The 13,303-nt window shown below is 53.3% G+C and overlaps 6 protein-coding genes across 6 annotated transcripts; 5 read left to right on the forward strand and 1 right to left on the reverse strand.

The window, feature by feature from the left end:
• Window positions 1-494: 494 nt before the first annotated feature.
• On the forward strand, window positions 495-1,226 carry RHO25_000238 (uncharacterized protein; the record flags this gene model as incomplete). Its single annotated transcript, XM_023592861.2, has 3 exons — window positions 495-554; window positions 605-783; window positions 839-1,226. The coding sequence occupies 3 exons, from the start codon at window positions 495-497 to the stop codon at window positions 1,224-1,226; spliced, it is 627 nt and encodes a 208-aa protein (XP_023458669.1).
• A 362-nt stretch (window positions 1,227-1,588) lies between these two features.
• On the forward strand, window positions 1,589-1,913 carry RHO25_000239 (uncharacterized protein; the record flags this gene model as incomplete). Its single annotated transcript, XM_065601992.1, has 2 exons — window positions 1,589-1,674; window positions 1,724-1,913. 2 exons carry the CDS (start codon window positions 1,589-1,591, stop codon window positions 1,911-1,913), a joined length of 276 nt encoding a protein of 91 aa, XP_065458064.1.
• Window positions 1,914-2,105: 192 nt separating this feature from the next.
• Window positions 2,106-3,035, forward strand: RHO25_000240 (uncharacterized protein; the record flags this gene model as incomplete). The annotated part of the gene is made up of 1 exon (XM_065601993.1): window positions 2,106-3,035. The coding sequence occupies one exon, from the start codon at window positions 2,106-2,108 to the stop codon at window positions 3,033-3,035; it is 930 nt and encodes a 309-aa protein (XP_065458065.1).
• A 2,069-nt stretch (window positions 3,036-5,104) lies between these two features.
• On the forward strand, window positions 5,105-6,335 carry RHO25_000241 (uncharacterized protein; the record flags this gene model as incomplete). The annotated part of the gene is made up of 4 exons (XM_023592863.2): window positions 5,105-5,222; window positions 5,284-5,468; window positions 5,521-5,937; window positions 5,988-6,335. The coding sequence occupies 4 exons, from the start codon at window positions 5,105-5,107 to the stop codon at window positions 6,333-6,335; spliced, it is 1,068 nt and encodes a 355-aa protein (XP_023459845.2).
• A 1,172-nt stretch (window positions 6,336-7,507) lies between these two features.
• Window positions 7,508-9,323, forward strand: RHO25_000242 (uncharacterized protein; the record flags this gene model as incomplete). Its single annotated transcript, XM_023592864.1, has 3 exons — window positions 7,508-8,284; window positions 8,368-8,505; window positions 8,556-9,323. 3 exons carry the CDS (start codon window positions 7,508-7,510, stop codon window positions 9,321-9,323), a joined length of 1,683 nt encoding a protein of 560 aa, XP_023459842.1.
• A 1,408-nt stretch (window positions 9,324-10,731) lies between these two features.
• RHO25_000243 (uncharacterized protein) lies at window positions 10,732-11,925 on the reverse strand (the record flags this gene model as incomplete). The annotated part of the gene is made up of 1 exon (XM_023592865.1): window positions 10,732-11,925. The coding sequence occupies one exon, from the start codon at window positions 11,923-11,925 to the stop codon at window positions 10,732-10,734; it is 1,194 nt and encodes a 397-aa protein (XP_023459843.1).
• Window positions 11,926-13,303: the final 1,378 nt, after the last annotated feature.

Consider the following 13,303-nt stretch of genomic DNA (forward strand, 5'->3'; position numbering starts at 1 on the left):
CGCCAGCCGGAGAAACCCACCTGCACACCTTCGTGAAGCGGTGGTAGTCAATCGTCTGAACTCGACTTTTGGTCCTGGATTTCACGACGTGCGAGCTCAAGATGCGCGAAACAGCTGTTGCTCAAAATTTGGAAGTGTGGTTGTAAGGAACGTCGAGAAGGAAGCGCCACTTGTTTATGAAAGCGCTCCTGAGGCCACCAACCTGAGTCACTTCCACAGGATCAAGACACCGCCGCTGCTTTAGGCCAAAAACGTTGCCGCAATCGCGAGGCAGGTGAAGGTGAATGTTTGCAGTCGGGCGTCAAACAGCTTTGACGCAGGAACACAGTCATCAGTGAACGGCGAAAGTGGCTGTGCCTGTGGCGCTTGTGCTTGGCAACAACAGCGATCCCCAAAGGCACAGACACGAGCCTGATCCTTGACCGACTTGAGCAAAGTACAACTTTGTACGAAGAGCTCCGATCAGCTCACGTCCTCCAGGAAACGCTGACAAGATGGCGACGCGACCGACTGCCGGGACGCGTCGCTCGACGAAGACCGAATACATCACAACAGTGAGCCCAAAACGAAATGCACATTGCTGAGCACGAATTGACCCAGGTAGGACACTGGCAACAAGATCTCAAGACGCTCGTTCATTGAAGGGAAGCAAAACATCATGCTCGGTGGCAAGTCCGTCGTGATGGCAGGCGTGCACATGCGGGGCGACCTGCACTTGATCGAAAAGCCACCAGCTGAGGGCGAGAAGCCAAGAGCTCCTCGAACAGCCATCAGCATTGGAAAGTATGTCAGCGCTGTCCCACTGCGCAGTGCTACTCGTGGGCTAAGACGTGCACAGAGCCAGCATAATATCTACCAACTGCATCTTGCAACCTCCCATGCGATTACATCACGGCGAGATGACATTCTACCCCATGCGCATCGGCGACAACGTCTTCATTGGAGCTGAAACGCACGTCTCCTCGGCGGTGATCTCTTCTCATGTGCATGTTGGCGAGAACTGCGTGTTGGGTCCCTTTAGCATGCTCAAGGAAAGCTGCAAGGTGTTGCCCAACACTGTTGTTCCGCCAAACATGATTGTGCCACCAGGCTGTATTGTTGCGGGTCGGCCTGCACGCATCATTGGGGAAGTCGGTGACGGCTGGGGTCAGCCAATTGGCGGTGGTGAAGGGGAGGAGCTCGTTGAGGGCGGCGACCTCAGACCGCTTGTCAGAAAGATCGAATGATTCCATGTGCTATCAAGTGAGCACTTTTGCGAGTGAGACATCCCGCAGACAGCAGATCACCTCGCGTTCGAGTCCCTGGAGTAGGTATTGGTCCTTTACTTCTCGCACCCTCGGGTTGGAACATCAGAACAAACACGAGCCGCAGAGGATGGCGCTTGCCGCATCGCGAAATGCGCTTTCCCGGCAGCGAGTACCCTCCAGGCGCACCATTCGTGCCTGCAGCTCATGGCGGCTGCCGACTGAAGCATTTGAAACCTGTGACTGACTGCTCTCGCTGATTCAACACAGTCTGGAGGCAGCACACAACAAACCATTTCGACCGACTTTGCGCAACCATCTACACCGCATCACTATCAGGCACCATGCAGGGCGGCTCGACCGACACAGTCATCGCCGAGAACGAGAGTCCAGTGCGTTCACAAGCAGTTGCGAACAGTAATGATCATGCGTAAGTTGACTCTGACAAAAGCTCCAAATCTATGGTACTAATTGTGCAGACCCAGCGTCATGTTCAGTGTCGGTTTTCCGAGGTACGACGCCAGCCATCATCCACCGCCAGCATTGTTGCCGAACCAGACCACGAAACTATCTAAATCAGTGTTCGAGCAAATCTGCAGATTAGGGCTCAAAACGACACGCGGACCAAAATTGACCCTTGTTGACATCCGGAAAGAGGAAGATATCTAGTACCCAATCATCCTCCGGATGTTTCAATGGAGTTCAAGTGGCGAGTACTCGCCCGAAGTGGACAGCCTTGCGCAGAAGCTCTCTGTCAAAAGGAGGACAAACCGAGGCAACGATGAGAGTTATCCCTACAGGAAGGACCATGATGAACATCGGAGCGGCCAATATTATCAAAGCGTCCAGACGACGCACGAGATGTTCAGACACGAGCTCCTGGTCTACAGATTCGGCCGTGAGTATGATATGGCCGACTTGCAATCATATGCACGCCAGCGACTGATTGGATACTTTCCCATCTTCATCGAAGAGATTCGCCACATCTTGTCGTCGTTCACCCGAGACGAACTACGCGACCTGGCCAAGCACGATTCAGACTTTGCGCACTGCCTCAGTGAACGACTCCTGGAGGCAAAAGATCAGTTCAACAATACCGACGATCGCCAGATGCTGTGTTGCGCTGTCAATGTCGAGACAGCTTGTCGTTCGGTGGCGGAGCAAGTACTAGGGATACCTTGGACGACTCTGATGGAGAAACTCTACGACCAAAGTTCAGAGATTGTACTTCGAATCGTGAGAATGCTCAATCCAGGGGCTGCGAAGGAGAACAGCAACGGCAATGGCAATGGGACAGCTCTGTATCGTGGTGCTACGAGCAACGTCGACTGGGGACAAATTGAAAAAGACCTGGCCACCATTGGCGCTATCGAAAACGGCCGAGTCATTATTGCGACGGAGGCCATTACTGGAACCCTGATGGACGCCGCTGACACCGCCAGTTCTTCCAACACCTTCCGAGTCGAGCCCAGCCAGTTTTTGACCGTTCAAGACGATGCAAAGGGTAGCGGAAATACTTTGTTAGTCATGAACAGATTCGGTAGGTTTGGCACAATACCGCAGAACTCGGGCATCATAAACGTGCGAGAGATCGCCCGCGCAGGCATGAAAAGGAAATCCAGAGACTCCGCCTTTATCCAGCCTTGGGCCATTTGGGATGCGCCACAAAATGGGCCATCCGGACCCAATCCTCATGTATCTCCGCCGATTTCCACAGACCCGAGGCTTCGAAAGCGACGAAGCGATGGAGAGGCTGGCTCTTCGAGGCTTGGAGATGCTGCGGAAAACTGAGGGTGGCTGCTCTTCACCATGTCTGCGTCAGTGGTCTTCACCAGTCTTGCAGATGAAGCGCTCTGACGCAGGCATCATGTCTATGGCAATGACGAATAGTGGTGGGAGTACTTTCGGCGAATCTCGATGACTGAGCCTCGAGACGATAAAACAAGCTCTCCGTACACGCCTTGGCTTGATACTATTTTTCGTATAGAACTGGTGTTTCTCTCCGCCCCGCTGGAGTTCGGCACAGTTGTACAAGTGAGACTCGGCCAATTGGAAGTAACCTGTACGACCTGCATGTTTCACAGCTAGAGAGGCACGATTGCTGCACGGAAGGCTTCTGGTCACTTGTGGTTTGTGCGTGGTGTGCTGAGGAGAAGTGGGGACCGTGAAGCCTACGCAGAATCGGCAGTTGATAGTTCTACTCCAAAGGATTGATGAAACATCATCATAGGTGCATCAGATGGCGGCATTCTAATCCGGATCCTGCGGACTCTCGTCAGCGGGAAAGATACAATGGAACCTTTCCCATTTTTCTTGTCATCTTTACGGCAGAAACTGCCGACTGTGGACACCTCGGATGATGCAGAACACGTGGCCGAGCAAGGATGGATGCTATATCCTTGTCATGTTACGTTGGGGCTGCTTCGACTTCTTTTCTGCTTTCGCGTGCGTTTTCCCTTTTGCGCAACGTGTTCGCGTTTGGGTTACATTTCACAGGTTTCGAAGCGTGGTAGGGAGTGGTACTAGCACAGCTAGAGTGTGACACTGATGCACGACAGCTCGTGGGTTTCGGAGAATTTCTTCCTTTTTGTGCTTCGTGAGTAGTGCTGCAGCTCCTTTGCTCGCGGGTCGGTGTTTGTGAGATGTTCCACAGGAATGGATTGGGGGCTGCACTGGGCTGGTCTTCAAGGGTGGAGCTTCTACGACTGTCTCTGTGACCTTCAATTTCAAAGCTATGATTGTTTGGCTGTGACAGTAGCGCTGATATGTGCTGATGAGCTGGCACGGGCCGTGCATAGGGCTGAAAACTGGGTCTTTTGAGCGATGATACGATCCTGTGATTTCAGACTGCAATCGAGAGCCGGTAGTTGCAGACTTGCAGAGGGTATGGACGCACAGAGCATGCAGACGGTCGACGCGGGTTGGCACGGCCGGCTCATCTTGCGTTGCATGCAGTAGTCAAACACCGAAGGCAGAGGAAGAGTCAGGCAAGCAGACTTCTGTTTCCCACGCGCCGCGCACGCGAATGAGATCGCCGTCGTGAGTCGCGGGCGTGTCAGGTTGGCCTTCCAGAATAGCAGCAAACTTCGCCATCTTCCCGGCTATATCGCGAGTGCCATGGCCGCGTCGCCAACGGTTCCATGAGCGGGAGCACGTCGACTCGCTTCAGACCGCGCGCATGTGTTCCGTGGGCGGAGGCGACACTCCCGCCCCTTGCGCTGACGCTGTGCTGCGCTGCAGGGCCCAATGCCGGGCGTGAGAGCACACCTCTCGCGTTGCTGAGGGTGTGATTGTGCCATGAGAGGAGTGCAGGAGCAGCATCACCGCCGCCACGCTGCCGACACTCGGCCACGGCAAAGACTCGGGCGAGGGAGCGTTCGCGCAGCAGCAGCGCAGCGTGTGACTCTGCTTTGGTGCGCTGGTGAAAAGACCGGGCGATTGACGTATATAGAGCGACGGGGGGGCGTGCATGATTGGGATGAGGGCATCGCTGTGCCAGACTTGGCCGTGCTTGCCGCCGCCGCTGCCAGCCCCCAGCGCCGCTTGGCGATAGAACTCTCCTCTCCTCCTCCGCTAGTGTCAGTCCAATCTTCCGGGCGCTGCATCTATACCTCACCGAGCCCGCTCGCACGCACAGCTCTGCTTGCTGCGTACCCTCCGCGCGCGTTGCACAGCCTGCCCCCTCTGCGCAGCACACAGACAGGCACAGCTGCGCCCACGCACCACCACCCGAAACGCCATCATCTCCACGCGGCCGACCCCAGCAGCCCACCCTGCTGCCCGCTCCCGCGACAGACCAGCTGCGCCTATCTTGCGACCCGAACACTACCGCAGAGTCATTGATGGCATTTGGAAGCATCATGTGCTTCGGAAGCAGCAGCAAAGATGATCCCGACGCGAAGAAGAGCAGGGAGATCGAGAAGCAGCTGCGGGAGGATCAGAAGCGCCTCGCCAAGGAGGTGAAGCTGCTGTTGTTGGGTGAGCACGCATCACGACACGGCGAGAATCCGCAGGGCGATCGCTGACGGGCTATGTACAGGTGCGGGAGAATCGGGCAAGTCTACAGTGCTGAAGCAGATGCGCTTGATCCACACCAAAGGCTTCTCCAAGGAAGAACGAAAACAATGGAAAGTCACCATTTTCCAAAACCTGCTGCACGCTTTCCAGGTCGTGTTTGGCGCTATGGAAGAGCAGGAGGTCGATTTCGCCGACCCAAGCAATATCGTATGTCACAGATTCCCCATTTGGTGAGCATGCATGGACTGACATCTGCCAGCGATACGCCGAGATTGTTGCCGCGGATCCGGACATTGGCCCTGAAGACCCAATGCCTTTGGACTGCCTGAAGGCTTTCACCAGCTTGTGGCGCGATGCAGGCGTGCAAACTGCCATTAAGAAGGGCAACGAATACGCACTGCACGACAATTTGACATATTACTTTGCAGACATTGAAAAGCTGTTCGCCAAAGACTTCCTCCCATCAGACCAGGACATTTTGCGAGCGCGTCTACGAACGACCGGAATCAGCGAGACCATTTTCGAGACCGGCAACCTCACGTACCGCATGTTCGATGTCGGTGGACAGAGATCAGAACGAAAGAAGTGGATCCATGTCTTCGACAACGTGCAAGTGGTGCTCTTCTTGGTCGCAATCAGCGGTTTCGACCATGTCTTGGTCGAAGACCGAAATGGCGTAAGTGACAGCATACCTGACGTGGCGGGGTAAGAGCTAACTGAATCCAGAACCAAATGCATGAAGCACTGATGCTTTTCGAGAGCATCGCCAACAGCAAATACTTCGAAAAGTCTGCGCTTATCTTGTTTTTGAACAAGATCGATTTGTTCAGAGAAAAGGTCCAGTCAGGCAAGGCACGCATCAAGGACCACTTCCCAGACTATACAGGAGGAGACCGCGACGTCGACGCCGGCCAACAATTCTTCGCAACCAAGTTCAGGAACCTGGTCCGAGATCCCGAGAAGGATGCATATGTACACTTTACAAACGCCACCGATACGAACCTCCTCGACAAGACGATGAAGAGCGTCCAAGATATGATTGTGCAACGCAACCTGCATAACTTGATGTTGTAAGGGCAGAGAGGATATCTGATTCGAGCATACCATTCTTGTGATACCCAACAGCTTGGGCATCGGCGACGCAGAGAGACGTCGTACCTTTGGGATGCGAGACATCCGATGCAGCAGAAGCAAGTACAAATCCAACAACTTTTATTGGCATAGCGAGTTCGATTCATGGGGAAGGCATCAAGGGCATATTTATCCCACCACGACTGAAGGCGAAGCCCTCCGATGGACAGCGACGGCAGAACTTCGGCGCCGCGATGATGACTGCAGGCCATTCGCGAGAAATCCGACTGAACCTTTTTTACTTGTGTGCGAGAAGAAGAACGAACCAAACGCCGCAATGCTATCAGGCTGAACTGGACTGGGGCGGCGTAACACCAAAGCAAAAAAATAAACCCCTTTCTCAACCAACCTTCGCACGAAGCATTTTCTCCCGGGCGGCGCAGGAGAATTGCGTGAAAGCGCAGTTGAGGGATCTGATTGATTCGTGGCTTTTTGTGTCCTAGCAATGTGTAGCTCTAATCGTGTTTGGAGGCAAGCATTTCGAGGTGGTGATGGCCAATAGCGAGCAGATGAAAAGAGAATGAGAGGCGGTCACAAGCGCCGAGGGGTCAAATGGGCCACGGGCGCTGCTTTATTCGATCGCGCAGCAGTCACATAGAGATGTTGCAGGCCTCAAGGCATTGGCAGGTTGATTGCAATGTTTTTTCTGAAATATTCGAACTTGATTTCACATGTGTGCGCGTGAGGGTGGTGTTGGGTGGATTGTTTGTTTGCTCGCCCGCTTGTGCCAGCAACGGTTGAGCTTCACTTTGCGTGGTGGCAGGGGGCGACTCGAAGAGGTGAGTGCGGTTGATTTTCCAACAAACCTCAACTCACTTCGACCTCTCACTTCTCATTTGGGCAGTGCTTGTTGATGACACCCTAAGCTTGCTTTGACATGTGCACTCTCTACTGAACTTGCTTACTCGAACATTCTCCTTCGCAGTGAGCACCCACCCACACCCACCAACAGAGCAAGCTCTACCTCCCACACCACTTGGACATCACCCTTCTTCACAGGTAGGTAAGAACATCAAAAGTAACCCCAAGACCCCTTCGAGCCGCCGAGCGGCAAGCGGCACGCAGCATTGGCATTTGGCATTCAGCACAAGAACACGAACACAAAGACATTCATCATGGACATCCCATTCGACCCCTCAAAATGGCAGCCCACTCGAGACTACGAAACCTGGGAAAAGCAATACTCGGAATCAGAGATCCTCCAACTTGGCCAAATCCTCGCATCGAACACCAAAGAAATCCTATCTCATCCTTACGATGCGAGAACCTGGATCAAGCGAAGCTACACATTGAAACTCCTTCGATATCCCGAGTTGGCAGCCGGAGATGGATTCAAAGCTGCGAAACTTTGTAGGGATGTGGTTGGGGTTTTGGAAGGTAATACGAAGCCGAATTTTCGGCTGGGGTGGAAGATGGGGTTTTGGATGAGGTATGAAGAGGACGATGAAGCTGAGGACGGTGGGTTTATGAACGGCGTGGATGATGATATTGAGGAGTATCTGGCGAAAAGTCATGACGTCGACCTCGATGAAGAACACGAGCTCCAAGCTGTCAAGTTTGCTACGCTCTTGTCTGAGGCAGAGAAGATGATTCTGGATAATCTGGATTATGCGCCGAATCGCGAGGAAGGGCTGTATTCTTCGAGGGCGTATCCGTGGATGAAGGAGGAGCATTCGGGTAGAAGCGACAAGACGCTCGGAGAGATCGAGAAGGAGTTACAGGAGGCTCACAGGGAGCGATGCGGGACGAAGGAGAGCCTTCCGTGCTTTTCGAAGAGATACGCGTTCGGATTTGGCGTTGGTCCGAACAACGGCAAAGATGTGATTGGCGTTTTTGCGAATCGTGATTTGGCTGAGAATGAGGTTGTATTGGTTGACAAGAGCAGACTTTGGGTGAGTCTTTGCATGAACTCTGGCTCCTGCATCAGCGAACGCTGTGGAGAGTGCAAGTGGGCATTTGCTGACTTGTTGGACAGGGCTGTGCTGGTCCTGGAACAGCGGAGAGCAGCTTGGTGAACAGAGGCAGATCGTCGAATTTGTACGGCGGAACAGGTTGTCTCGATGAGCTGCATCCAAATGACGAGAGCGATGCTGTTGAGCACGACTTGCGTTGGGTAAGTACGATAATTCGCAGCTTCCACTTTCACGCTGACTCTTTCCTCAGCTCCGCGACCGCCTCGGTGCGGAAGCTCCACACACCATCCTGATGGCCCGATGCCTCCTGGCCTGTGTGCAAGACAACATCTTCAACCCTCTCGATCACACTCTCATCGCCCGCCTAACTCCCCATTACGACACCAACCTCCGCAAGATCTTCTGTCTCGACAAAGATATCTCCATCCTCAACGAAGCTCTCACTCGTTTTGGCATCGACATCTTCGCAAACCACAATTTCGATACGTGGGTTCTCTTCACCCTTGAAGCCCGCGTGGCCAACAACGCCTGGAGTGATCCACAAGCTGCATGCCTCAGCCCTCTCTTCGCTCTCATTAACCACTCCTGCGATCCGAATTTGAGTTGGCGCTCGTTGGCAGACCATCGGACGTTGATTCTGGAGACCAAGAGACCGATCAAGGCAAGTGAACAGCTCTTCATCGAGTACGATGCTTTCCAGCACTACAAGCCAGTCAAAGAGCGGAGAGCAAAGCTGAGGCTGTGGTTGAGGGAGGACTGCGTTTGTACGAGATGCGTGGAGGAGGTAAAGGCGGAAGAAGAAGAAAATGCTGCTGCAATTGGGCAAGTGAATGATGTAGGAGAGAGTGGTGGGGTTGAAGTGACTCCGGGTTGGATGGATGAGAAGCCGGCTGAGTTACCTGAGGATGGAGTGAAGGAGGGGAAGTGGGAGGGATTGTGGAAAGAGAAGAAGAACCGGCGGAAGGGGAAGGGTAAGGGGAGGAAGCGAAGGGGGAGGCGGGATAGCTTGTCGCCTTGAATGGCAGTTGAAAATGTCTCCTTTTGGTCTTGATAGGCATGATACTACCACTTTTTGTAAAGTGAGCAATGAAATGACTTTTGAAAATTGAGGCTTCATAGTCTGACTCTGTAACTCAATGCACGAGAGAGCCAACGGATCCACAGATCAAGCAGCGGAAGCAAGGCTCGACCTTCAGAGACAGATCTACTTTACAGGTTGTTTCCTGTACAAGATCCAAGTGAATGCCACCTGGAGTCGATATTGGGGCGAACTGAAAGTCCGTGGCTCTACGGAGACAATCATCAGAAGGACCGTGTCTCCAGCATAAGACGGTATTAAATGCTGCCTGGGTAGAAAAATTCCGGCGAGAGAGGGTTCCTTGATTCACAGAGACATGCTAGATTGCTCAGAGTATCTCCAACATAATGCTGAGCTGTGCGCTTCCTGGATTCCGGCTTTCCGGCGAGAAACAGTCCATTGATTTCCAGAGACGTCTGCAAATGGCAATACATATCCAGCATCCATACATGTTGAACGCTACCACGCCGAAAAGTTCTGGTGGAGCGTCAGCCTGTTAATATGCAGAAGCACTTCCAATTGCAACTTTTCTCCATCCCGAGATCGCTTGCAACGCCGCCAGAAGTGAGATTTCACAGAATCCATAGTCCGTGCATTTACAGAAGCATTCACAATTGGCAACCTGTGAGCTGGCTGTTCGCTAGAACTACTGCTCCATGTCTCTGACTTCTGCCTTGACTCGACGCCGACGGGTCTCCAGGCATGCCGCGTTTTACCTTAGACCACCGTAGCCAGCTCCTCCACCACCGTGCCTGCTGTGGTGCGATACAACGCGACGCACTGGCTCACGGATAACGACCTTTCCGAGCTGTCAAGCTGCCTGCCTCATACTCTAGTATGAGATTGGTCCGAATACTGCCAGAGGTAGAGTTCTCTGGGGATTTGGTATCATGGATGCACAGAGACATTCGCAGGTGAGGCATTTCCACTGGAAGAACGAATTGGATACTACTAGGAGTGAAAATTTTGACGAGTTGTGAGTCTGCAGATTTGCTGGACCAATGGAAGATGGCGATATGTCCCCAAATTTTGATCGAACTTAATGCCTCTGAGGGTGTAATGTCTGCGGATCATGGCAGTCTGTAGAGTTCAGAGACATCCTCGAATGGCAGCAGTCCTCCAGGATAAGATGCAACTAAACGCTACCTGAGGTCGATTTACTGGCGGGCTGATAATCATTCGGTTCGCAGAGATATCCACTGAGGATATAGAAACGACTGCATAGCTTTCGTAATAACGAGCCTGAGTACAGGGCGGAAACTGGGCTCGAAGGTTTTTGCTTGACGGAACTACCGGCATAGCTTAACACATTTCTTCCTGTAACTTCGAACCCCTAGTAGCTGCTCGTTTAAATTTGCCCACCATTGCCTTGAGCAGTTCTGACCCTTTGTGCTGGCCACCTGAAAAGTTTCTGTCGATCGAACGGGCAAGTATTGCTTCTCCTGAACCATCTTTTAATGCAATCCCTGCAGAAAACATGGTCGCAAGGCAGCTTTACTGCATTGCGAAACCGGTGGAAACAGATTGGACATTCCTCTTCGGGCGGTCTCTTCACTACACGAAGATGGTTGGCCAGGAAGGTGTCCTTACTCGGCAGGGCAGCCGCGTTTGCTCGAGATGCACCGCCACCACCGGTATCTGCTCTTAATGCAGATGCTTGTGAAGGACGCCAATACTCAAAGGATATTGACGAATTCTGAGCATGGGTCCTCGCTGTTGCAGAGGAATTCGCCGTATTTTCTTCGTTGACTGGGAATGTCTGGTTGTATGACCACGCGTTGGATGCATCGACTTGTTGCTGAAGTATTGCTGCAACATTTTGGGGCATTTGAAGTGATTGGCCGCTCGAGAGCCCACTGATTGCATTGTGCTGCTGCGGTGGCATTGGTAGTCCTGGTGGTGGCATTGCTGATCCCGTTGGCAGGTGGGACCATGTCGGCTGCGTGTTGTATGTGCTCATCTGTGTCGGATGCGGTTGAAGATAAGAGGGGGCGAAGCGTGGCACGGCCTCTACTGCTTGCCGGTCAAATACAGCGTACATTTGCATCCATAGCTCTCTGCGACGTGACTCGTCCATGGAATGTAAAGCCGGCTCTTCAAGACCTGTCTGCCATCGGAGCTGCCGCATATGCTGATGTGCAGCTGGTGGCACTGACGACTGATAATGACTGCCCTGGTAGTGATCTTGCTGGCTCTGGTGCGCAATCGGATTGTGAAGATTGCCATATTGATTGTTGGCAGTCATGGGTGTATTGCTTGGGTGCGACTGTACACCATGATGATAAGAAGGTGTTTCTTTGACCGCGGGCGGGCGAAGAAAATCATGGCCGCTGTTTGACGCGTTATTGCCGAAGTCGACCGCGGGTGTCGCCCCATTCGAGGCGCTGCTATCGTATGCGCTCAGGCTGAGTCCAGGCCGTGTCTGTTGCCAATTGTCTGTCGTAGAAAACGAAGGGTCATAAGTCTCGTGAAAGTCTGCTGGCGAATGTGAATACAGCGGCGTATGCGAACCCGCCGAAGTGGTCTGGCTTGGTGGTGCCATCTCGTTTGGCGACGGAACACTGGTCGACCCTTGCGGGACATGTGCTGTGTGTTGACAGGGACTCGGCAGACGCGGTGGACAGCAACTGCAATCGATGGTTTGGATGTGCCTGCATGTGAAGTACGCTTGGCAGTGGCGCCACATTTTGGTAAGAAAGAGCGTGCAGCGAGTCGGACCCTTGCGTTTCTAGGACGACGGTCAGCTTTTTGGACTTTTACGTCGTTTTGAGAGTCGATCACTAACGCGAAGACCGGCACCTCCAAATTCGTCTGCTCGTGCAGGCTGATTCGGACAGTCGTGTGAAGTATATCTGTAATGTGCTGGATCATGTGTGTCAGATCTCTTTCGTGCACAGAATTCTACCCGGATTTTGTAAAAGTCGCCTGTCTTCTTCGGTCGAACTGCTTTGACATACTTGATTGTCGCGGTGGAGCCTGCCAGAAAAAGAAAGTGTGCTTCTTAGGAATGATGGAGGATGAGCAGGACAGGAACCGATCAGATGCTCATAAACCGTCAAGAAGCTTTGCTTTCGGTAATGCATTTCGAGCTCGACCGCGGGGCTTTGCACGCGGCCTGCAAAGTCTTTCGGCTCTGTGCGGCGGTTTACTCGAGCACAATACACGTAGTCAGCTAAGTGCGACCAGAAACTCAGATTCTGTACCACTAGATAATTTGAACGATACCGTCCGCGCCGGCCAGAGTGGCTTGGGTGGTTCTATTGCTTGGGCGCTGTGCCGCCGATGCCGGGCTCCATATGAAGGGCATTTCTGTTACTCAGCTTGCACTTCGAGGCGAGGGGATGGACAGAGTCGGCTGGTGGAATCTTTGGGCCACATGCTCTGGTCCAGAAGACAAAGCGCACCACGAATGATCGGCGGACCTCAAGAAGCAGGTATGGCAATGCTCACGAGCGAAGTGAGCCTCATGAAAACGAACCCATCACATTCTCATGGCCTCAGAGCGGCTGAGGAGCCTACTGATATGCGGTCGTGGTCTGCTAGCACCGCTCGATGCGTCTGAGGTCTGGGCACGACGCTGCTCTGCTCTCCTTTGAGGAGCCCGGCCGGTTCCGGGTGGGCGGGTAGGCGAATAGAAGCACTTGCGAGACGTAGGCAATCTGAAGTGAGGTGAAGGCTGTACTGACATGTGCGATTCCGGGCCGTCCGAGAGCGAGTTGAGGCAAAGCTTTCGTCAGAAGATTGCCAGGTGTGAGTGTGAGGTTGTGCACGAGGCGACGTGAAGAAGGCGCGTGAGCACAGACCAGGCGTTCGACGGCAGGTTCCGCTGCGTCATTGTCGCGACCGCGACCACCTTCTTCTGTTCGCGACCGGCATTGTTCAGACACAACCTTCGACATCTTGCGCCCACGTCCGATCCA

This window comes from Cercospora beticola, chromosome 1, assembly GCF_033473495.1.
Source record: "Cercospora beticola chromosome 1, complete sequence".
In the NCBI taxonomy this organism is placed as follows: Eukaryota; Fungi; Ascomycota; class Dothideomycetes; order Mycosphaerellales; family Mycosphaerellaceae; genus Cercospora; species Cercospora beticola.